Genomic DNA, 10,211 nt, shown 5'->3' on the forward strand with positions numbered 1-10,211 from the left:
GTGTAGACATCTGCCAAAGTTAAGTACACAAGATACATTGTTGGTGATATTTTTGAGTGCTTAGTTGCTAATCAATTCTTAGGTGTGTTTAAATCCCACACAGAACTCTAAGAAGCCTCACATAGTAGTTTAACAGAGTTTAGACCGCTCCATGATTGCCAATTTGTTTTGAGTTAGATGTTCTAAATCTGTTATAATGTTGAGCAGGCCAGCATACTTACACTTTATCCCATGTCATATAATGAGTTTGAGAAACCTTTCATATAGTAGTTTACACATGGATATAAGCCCTATTTTTCAAAATTTCAATAAGCTATAATCGATGAAATGAAAGCATTAGAATAACCAATTCTGTCCTTTTATTCCGAAGGCAATTTCACGACAATAGTGGTGAAGTTTCACATGCATTGCGACAAATGCGAGTAAGATTTGAAGAAGTTAATAAAGAACAAAGGTATGATTTCCAAAGTTTGTTTGTGTATAATTTAGGGTTTTTTTTTTTTCTTCTAAAGAACATATATATATCAACGATGTATGTAGGTATTCACAATGTAAAACTGACATGAAAGCTCAAACTCTAGCAGTGGAAGGAACAATCGATCCTGAAAAACTAATATCGTATTTGTGAAAGAAAAAAAAGGTGCACAAACATGCAGAACTTGTGCCCTCGAAACCACAGAAAAAGGAAGACACAAAAGAGAAGGAGAAGGGTTCCCCAAAACCACCAGAGAAGGAGGAAAAGAAAGAGAAAAGGGAGGAGAAGAAAGACGGTAATCAATTACCAAGGTTATAGAAGTTAAGGAAGAGGTAAAAGTGGTGGAGGTTAAAACAAAAGAGACGTTGTTGCTCCCAAACCACAGAAAAAGGAAGAAACAAAAGAAAGACGGTAATCAATTACCAAGGCTCCATACTTCATTCACTATGTTTATGCTCCCAAACCTTTAGCAATGGAAATCCAAATGCTTGTTTTCTAATGTGAATAGGAGAGGGTAGAGTGTATATGTATACCTGTACTCCGGATTTGTTGTTTGGGACTAATTTCTTTATATTTGGCTGCTTGAATTGAAGAAGAGATGTTGCGTACATGGGGAAAATCAATTTCGCACCAGATTGTAAGAAAGTATATGATAAGGAAACTTAATGTGGATACTATGAACAAAGATGAGGCACTTTGTGTCTCATGCCGGAAATCTTACTAAATAGATCTCAACTTAAGTTAAGTGGTTTCACTTCTAATTGCATTGATTTTCTTCTGTATAAAGCTCCACCTTTGTTGGACTCAATATATATATATATATATAGGTATATATATAGGTCATGTGACTAAGTTGGGAACAATATCGATATTGGTTAGTACTGGTCCACTAGTCTCTCTTTAAAACTCTTAACATTAAGTAACACAACATAAAATGCACATCTTGCGCATATAAATCTCAAAGGTATAAACACTAGTGACTATACTATAGACAATATATTCGTTGCCTTATTTTTCAAACTCCTATATATCATCACCTCTTAGTTAAAAGACTATAAACTGCATACCACAACCATACCACAGAGAAATAATTATTCATAGTATTCACATTAATTTCTTGTAATGAGATACGAAGTGCCCTGATGGAATTTTTTAGGGGTGAAAACATGTGTGAAATCAAGTGCCCTAAATCATAATATAAAATCAACCTGAATCAACAAACATATAAACAGTGTTATCGATTAAGCCTCGTGAATTAATAGGTAGTTTTGGTTAGTTTATCGCAGCCTTACCCTCCATGGAAGCTCATGCTGCTGTGTGAGGTTCGCACTGGTATTCGCTGATTTTGCGACTTAGGTTGGAGAGAAGCCAAATTAGCTAATTCCTGAGATTAGGGTTTATTCTGAAAGTTTGATTTCCTTTCTCTGTTGTTTGAGTGAAGTGCGTCCTCTTTAACGAGGCCACACTTACAACCTTTCCCATGTATTTGTTATTATGAATGAATCAAATTTAATCTTGCAATAAGAAAAAGGAATTCAAGTATCTTTTCTTTTTTCTTATTGTTTAATAATATTATCATAACAAAGCATTTCCTAGTCCTTAATGTCTATCTGAATTAATTTCTTAAAGAAAAGTACTCCTTCAATATGTACGAACCATATAAACTAAGGATTAATTCTTGAATGAAAGAACCTCCCAAATAATTAGGAATATTTTAAGAAATGATAGAAAACTGAGAACAACTAAAAAAACCCCCTCTTATTATATACAGTGCAAGAGACTAGCTAGGACGATTTGGTTAGAAAATTGATTATCTGATTATGTGCGTGAAGTGGCCAGATCATGTGAGAGCTTTCTTTTAGTAGGTTTTGGTCGTTTCTTTCTTTATGGTGGAAGATAGGAGAGATATATTGGGGGGGGGGGGGGAGAGAGAGAGAGAGAGAGAGAGAGAGAGAGAGAGAGAGAGAGAGAGAGAGAGAGAGGGAGATCTAATTATATAAATTCACGTTTTTAATATTAGTTTCACTTGACCAAATATCATATAATTGTATAGCCTTCGAGTGGAAAGCATGTTTTCTATAGGTATATATACGCATCCTACACAGATGGACAAGGCACAAGTTAATCATCATTTTTATGACAAATCTCTAAGTATTAATATTAGCAGAAAATATTACCTGATTAATAATTTATATAATTTAGATTTTTTATCAAAGCTTATGTTGGAGGTTGTGATACTTATAACAAAATTATTTATCAGTCATATCATTCTGACAAGTATTATATCAAATTCAAATTAAGCTAAAATATTCTCTGAAACCATTTCTAATTAAGAAAAGTCATGAGTTCCAAAATCCAAACTTCTATCAACATTCCATGGAGATGATCATCAGTACAAGACAATATTAAAAAGCAATTCAAATTAGGAACCAAAATGAAGTTACGACAGGATAGATGAAAGAAATTAAGCAAGAAAAATAATTCTCCAAGGTTGGGAATGGGAGTGATGATATTAATGTAAAGATCGATTCTCTGACCTTGATTGACCTGACCTATAGCTAGCAAAAACTATCAATACGGCGGCCGCCCAGCAGAGTTTCCTCCCCAACTATCAACCTGCAGCTGATGAGTCATGTTATTGAGTGGCAGATTAAAAAAGGGAAGCCCCGAAGATGGATCTGGAAAGGGGTTGCTTGCTCCTCCGCCACCGCTGCCTTCACCACCGCCTCCGCCACCTGAGGACTGTGGCAAAGGCTGCTGCATCTGCAGCTGCTCCTCTTCCTCCAAGGGCAATCTCTCATAAGCCACGTTGGTAAAGGATGAGGCTATGACAATAACAGGTCCAGATGCTATTAGTGCTCCCACAACATTTCCGCCCACAACCTGGCCTTGTCCAGCAGCCAAAAATATTGTGAGGCTGGTGGCTCCAGGTGGCGCAGGTGGTGGCAGAAATGAGCCTGTTAATGAAAGAATCTCAAATCTGCCGTGCAGTGTGACAACTGCGCCAGCCGCAGTTGGCTGGCGCAAGCTCACGTTGGTCACCATTCCACTCCCACTCAAAACACAAATCCCTCGCTGCCTTTTCCTCGCGTAGGTGCCAACGGAATCAAACACATCACAACCACTGGTGACTTCCAAAATATGTGCTCTTAGGGTGTTTGCGCTCTCACGAGTTATGATCACCGGGGGCTTGGGCTTGTTTCTAGACCCTGGGGGCCGACCTCTGGAGCGTCGGCCCCCAGAGTCACCGGAACCAGAATTTGGGGTCACCAGGTCAAGCCCTTGATGATGAGGATTGTCATCATCAACATCATTTTGGTGGTGGTCAGAGGAGAAAAGATTGTTGCGGTTGGGGGTGGTGTGGTCATCTTCGGAGTCCGGTGGTCTTTGGAGGTGGAGATCAGGGAGTTGGAGCTGCTGATGAACAAACCGAGATGCCGAACCCAAGTCTAAGCCAGCCATACACAGAGAGCTAAAGAGAACAGAAAACAAGAAAAATATAGTAAAATATATGTATAAATTTTAATATAGCAAGGTTCAATATTTTATGGGTTTTTGGACAAAGGAGAGCTCCATAATTTCAAACCCTAGAACGAATAGAAAACAAAGGGGATCGAGTGCAGAGAAAGGGAAGGTATTAGTTGAGGAGAGAGGTGCAAGGAGGAGGAGAGGGATATCATAACGTGGCAAACGCAGCATTCTCAACATCCAAAGTACATAAATATAAAATGTATATGCTTATAAAATAGCAGAGATAAAATATTTCACTTCTTTAGTAACTTTTACTTTTTTATATGTGGGAATTGAATTTTCTATGTTGACACTGAATGTGCTTGAAATTGAATACTCGAATATGCTGAAACATTAGTTATTGTAAAGAGGAATAGCATTTTATGACCATATATATTAGTTGATAAGTTGGTACATAATCAATTATTATGCATGTAATAAGTGTGTTATCAAGCGTTATTCTATTTAAACTAATCTAAACAATGGTGAGAGAGAATTCAAACTAAAATGAGATCAACCGGGAAATCAATTATGCTTATACACTTTGGTTCGGGTTTGATAGATTACCACTGATTCCCCCTCCCCTCCTTTAACAACTAACTATCCAAGAATTGATGTGCTTAAAAAGTAGCATCCAGTGTGATCATGGCGACAATATGGACATAAGAACTGATACGTATTGTTTTACATCAATTATGATGATAAATTTTAACAAAAATAAATAATTCAAAAAACTTCTCCATTTCTACGAAGTGTTCTTGAGACCAAAAAAGAAACCCTAGCCATAAGGGGAGGAGGATCCTCCTCCCCATGCCGTACCTTCTTCTCCTTCTTTAGTCTTTTGTGGTGATTCCGTCTGAGTTATACTTAAGTTTTAGTACTTTATCATAATTTCTAACGTGCTCCTTATTTTTGAGAAATATATACGATATTCATTAATGAAAGAAATACATACAAATGGATGAGGATATGGTGCATATAAATGTGCTCCTTATTCAATGATCAATCCAATCACTCTCTTAAAAACTCTCTGCAAAATTTGTTTTCTCTTTGTTATAACTGCTTTTGGAGGAATTCGTTGCTATCTACTTAAGTATTTTTTGCCATCTTCACCTATATATTAGCTAGCTACTATATGTGCGTAAATGTACCGCTAGAGATCATGTTTTCCGCAGATCCGCCCATTATCCCACAATAATTTCCATGAGTTTAATAGTGGCTTTGCTTCATGTAGTGTCGGTGATTGTCATGATTTAGGTTTGTGGGTTGTCTTAATTTGGTGATTTGAGTTGTAATGCTGACACGGTTTATCCGTTGATGTAATTTTAATATTTTCGTATTGAAATTGAGTTCTTTTGTTTACTTGATAAATAATAATACACAAAAAAAATACTAACCGTAGCCGTTTTCGTTATCATGTTGCCATGAATTGTTAAATTAAATGAAGTCTGGTGATTTTTCCCAATATTAAAAGAAGTATCAGTTCCGATTCCGTACTTACCATTGATTAGCAGGAAAAAAAATAAAAATAAAAATAAACTGTTACATAATTTTGTTCATAAAATATGTTACAAAATGATGTTGGATCAACTAGCTAGTGTCGCTTTCTTTAAATATTACTCAATATTTACTTGAGATTATACAGTTTAATTAAGTACTACCTTTGTAAAAAAAAAAAAAAAAAAAAATCATTCTATTGGCCAAACCTTTCTAACAAGTTTCTTTAATTAAATGTTGGACCATAGATGATGTTGAACCTAAGGGATCTACTGTTTGATAGATATCCTTGGTAACTATAATCCTCTTAACAGTTCAGTAGTAGCATCTAAATGTGCAATTGTCATGGGTGGGGTAGGATCTATCAAATCGTCTGCAGGTACATAAACTGCTTGAATATAAGTTATAAGCCCCTCTTTGGTAGAAGTAGTTTTTTCTTGTTAAGTACCCATTTCAGTACGTACTATGGGTGGGTTGATAACCCACATAAGAATGCATTCTACGCAATAAAGCAGGTAATTAAATATTTGTTTAAATAGCTTCATGTGTATATCTACATTTCTGTCCACCTTTCTGAAAAATCGTATTCAAAGGGATTTAATAAAAGTGGACAGAAATGTAGATATCTCAAGACCTCCCTCTCCCCCTTAAGATCTCTTCCTTAAGAGATCTAACATAGGTAGACACAATTTAGTATGTTTACATAGGAGAACAGTATATATGGGATCAATTAGCACCCTAGTCTTTTTTTTTTCCTTATAAATTTATTATTATTAGAGGGAGGGATGTGTTCAAAACTATTACAATAATTTAGAGGAGAAGATCAGTATACAAATTGTATGTGAATCCGCATATGTTTTCATTCATGTGTAAATATATACATGAAAAGTCAATTATAATAATATAATAATTGTTTCTTAGTAAACGCATAAGAAAGTCACTCGTTTTATGTAACGTGTAAATAGATATATTATCAAAGATAATAAAATACTCCACAGAAACTCAGGATTATTTTTTTTCTTTCCTCTCATATTTAGGATCTACTATAACAAGAAACACAATTAGGAGTATCCTTCATCTCATCGTAGTTCATGTAACTTGAACGTACTAAGGTTTTTGGGAGACCAATGATTTTTTGGGAGAGAAATATATGATGAAGTGTCTTAAGCCGATGCTTTCCTTTCCTTAAAATTTGTCCCCCTCCTTTATATCTTTTAATAGAATATTTAGAGTTCATCATCCATGTGCATGGCCAGTATGTTAATCATATAAGAGGGGCTTGAGAGAAATTAAATATTCATATTCAGATAGGAAAAAGCATGTATTGAGTTAAACTTGAGATGTGCATTTAATTGTATTAAAAAATATGAGAGATTAATCAAATATTCTTTTAAGTTGCCGCGCTAGAATTTTATATTTAATTTTCGTATTTTTATATTTTTAAACATTTGTGTTATGTTGGATAAAGCAGAATGGCATCCTGTGTTGGATAAAGGTTCAATATTTTATATGTAATTTGCTATTGTACATCCAGGAGGATTATCTCCTGAATTTCTTTGAGATGATCTTGGAAATTCTTAAATCGTAATAGTTTATCGTATACCGTACGTTTAATTTTCATCAGGTACTATTTATATTTAATTTTAAATAAAAATATTTAAAATAATTTCTAATCGCATAAAATACGGTGAACGGATACGATTTAAAAATTCTCATGATGCTCACAAAGAGGATCCCGAGACATCCTCATTCATTCTTACATGGCTCGGTGCTAGCTAGGTAGCTATTTGTGTAAAGTGTCTATCACATCGCAACCCATTTTATATGCCATCCATTTGTGGTGCACCAGTCGTCATGATGGGTTCACAGAATCGAAGAATCTCATGATTCTCATGCGTACCTTAAAATTTTTGAAGTGTGATATTAACACATTCTTTTTTATTTTTCACATATTGTTTATCGTTTTTGGCAGTCAGATCGGATGAATTGAAGAAGATTAAAGGACAAAAATTATTAAAAAGTGTGTAAGAAATAAAAAGAGATGTCTGGATAACATTTCCTAAATTTCAACTCGACAAAGATATGCCTAATTTTTATTTTAGATCATCTCTTCTTCTTTTTTTTTTCCTTGGAGATTTCTTAGTTTTAGTTCTGTAATAATTTTGTTTAAATAATAACTAATACAGAATGCTATACTTTGTCCGTGGCTAATTCAGTTTCAATAGTTTTTTGGCCAAAACATAATGAAAGGCCTCGTTTGATTAAATGACTAGATTGAAATAATAATTCTCTAAATTTAAGGTATTTTGAAGGTGAAGAATATATTTTCATTAAGAGAGAATTGAAGGAAGATTAGACCAAAAAAAAAAAACTTCTCTCTTCTAATCAGATCTCATTTTAGAGAGAATTATAATGGAATAAACCCTAATCCTCTAACAATGAAGGGCCTTGAAGATCATGCAGTAAAGCATCACATGAAGTGGCTGCATATGTTTCCAGGGTGAACGATATGTTCTGATGGATACATTCGATTATAATAAAATCTAATATCAGTCTACCATTTAGAAAAAAAAAATAATAATAATAAATAAATAAAAGAAGCCTATTATGCAGCATGAACACAAAATGCCACGACAATAAAACGACCTACTAACTAATATCTTTTGTTCAATTATCTAATCCAAATGATCAACATCACCGTCACAGGAATAGTGCATGAAAGGAGTGAAGGAACTTTTATTTTATTTTTTTTGTTTCGTTGAACTTTCAGAAAACAAAAATTATTAAAGAAATAAGAGTAAAGCATGTATTATAGAATTGGCTAATATGTTTGGTTAGTGAAAACCTGAGAGCAAATAAAAGATAATACTTGCATTCATGGGAATGCACATATTTTACTTTTTGTGAATAATGTATTTTTATAGTATAAGTTCTATAATTAGAATCATTCAATTTCTCCTTCATCATTTGAAATCAACTATACAAAAAATTCATTTGAATAGAAGATCATTTATGCATTCCAAAGTTTGTAACAAATGGATAATGTGAGTCCAAGTAACACATTCATGATGAATCATCCATTTATTTGATACATTTGAATTATTCAACAATCTATGATTCGAATGATGATTTTTTGTCTATAAAGATGATTTTCAAATGAAAATTAAGAAATTGAACGGCTTTGATCATAAAACTTATATACTAGGAGTGCAATTTGGTTTGGGTCAGCTCAAATCTGTTCATATCCAACCCAATTTCAAACCCAATTGGGTGGGTTAGAAAGAAGAAAAAAACCGCCCAAACCCAACCCAACCTCAACCCGATCATTTATTGGGTTGGGTTGGGTTGATGTCTTGCCTGCCCATGTCAATCCAAACCCAACCCTATTTTGAGCTTGAATCCTCTCATACACATAGTATCCATCCTACTTCATATTATATAAATTATGTGTAATTTGAAATGACTATACTTGAAGTTTATTGTTAGTTTTTAAATGGATAATGAATGTTAGTGTCACTTTTACATTTCTTTTGGTTGAAGATTTGGTATACGTCTTGTAATTTAATTTCAATTTTTCATGGTTGAAACATTCAAAATAGTTTCCAAGTTGATTGATTTATCTTTTGTGTGGTTGATGATGTGCAAATGAAATTTTAACTAATATTAATTTTGTTTGGTTCATAATTTGAAAAAACATGCAAAACAATGTGTGTTATAATATTGAACTCGATAAAGTTGGGCGAACCTGAACCCAACTTGAAAAAACCCGAATTCAATTAAAACCCGAACTTGACCCAACCCAAACCCAAATTGTGAAAGTTGGTTAGGGTTGGATTGATGATCCAACCTGCCCAACCCGTCCGAGTTGCACCATATTATATATTGTAACAACAGTGCTCTCCTAAGGTCTTCTTTTTGAGGACCTGTAAGGACCTCTTTTATATTAGTCATAGGATTAATCTAACGGTAGAAAAACTATTGAGTTTATATAATCCTATTACACTAAAACAAAATCAAAACACCAAAAAAAAATAAAAATAGGGTTCACGCTCAAATTTTCGACATTGAAGGAGAGCAATGCGACCCGATTTCATAGTGCCCTAGGAAAATTAAAATTCTCTTCGAAGCTACGAAAAGGTATTTCCTTTGTGGTTGTATTGATTTCAATTTCTCCCTCTCCGCTGTTGAAAAAAAAGTAGAATGGAAACTGTAATTTAATCGAGAGCACCATTCTTCTTTTAATTGGGTTTCATCTAATGCTCTCCTAATAGCACCATTCTATTTTATATTCCTTTTTGGTGATGGTTCAACCTCGACTCCACTCTTCCCTTTTTTTTTTTTTTTTTTGCTTCACTTTTAATTTTAATTGCAGATTGCTGTATGATGGAAGAACAATCTTCCCAGGGACGATCTCGAACTGTTAGCGATGATCTTCAAGTGTGGGAGCGTAGCAGTAGAGAGGGAGGGTTGGGACGACGTCCTTGACAAAAGATTTCCTCTGAGATTGAATGGGTTGCAATTTTGCTCCTCTCTCGCGAAGCAGGAAGGTAGGATGAGCGTGAAGCCTGTTAGTGTGTTTTGATTTTATTTAGGTGTAATAGGTTTATATAAACTCATAAATTTTTTTACCGTAAGATTAATCTTATGACTCATATAAAAAAGGTCAAAAGATCCTTAGGAGAGCATTGTTGATATTGTAAAGATACTTTATTAGCAAAGAATGAAATAC

At 34.2% G+C, this 10,211-nt stretch overlaps 1 protein-coding gene across 1 annotated transcript; it reads right to left on the reverse strand.

Annotated features, from left to right (window-relative positions):
- Window positions 1–3,046: 3,046 nt before the first annotated feature.
- Window positions 3,047–3,937, reverse strand: LOC137733210 (AT-hook motif nuclear-localized protein 23-like). The gene has a single exon (XM_068472366.1). It carries the CDS (start codon window positions 3,935–3,937, stop codon window positions 3,047–3,049), a length of 891 nt encoding a protein of 296 aa, XP_068328467.1.
- Window positions 3,938–10,211: the final 6,274 nt, after the last annotated feature.

The sequence above is a fragment of the Pyrus communis genome, chromosome 5 (assembly GCF_963583255.1).
Source record: "Pyrus communis chromosome 5, drPyrComm1.1, whole genome shotgun sequence".
Taxonomy (NCBI): domain Eukaryota; kingdom Viridiplantae; phylum Streptophyta; class Magnoliopsida; order Rosales; family Rosaceae; genus Pyrus; species Pyrus communis.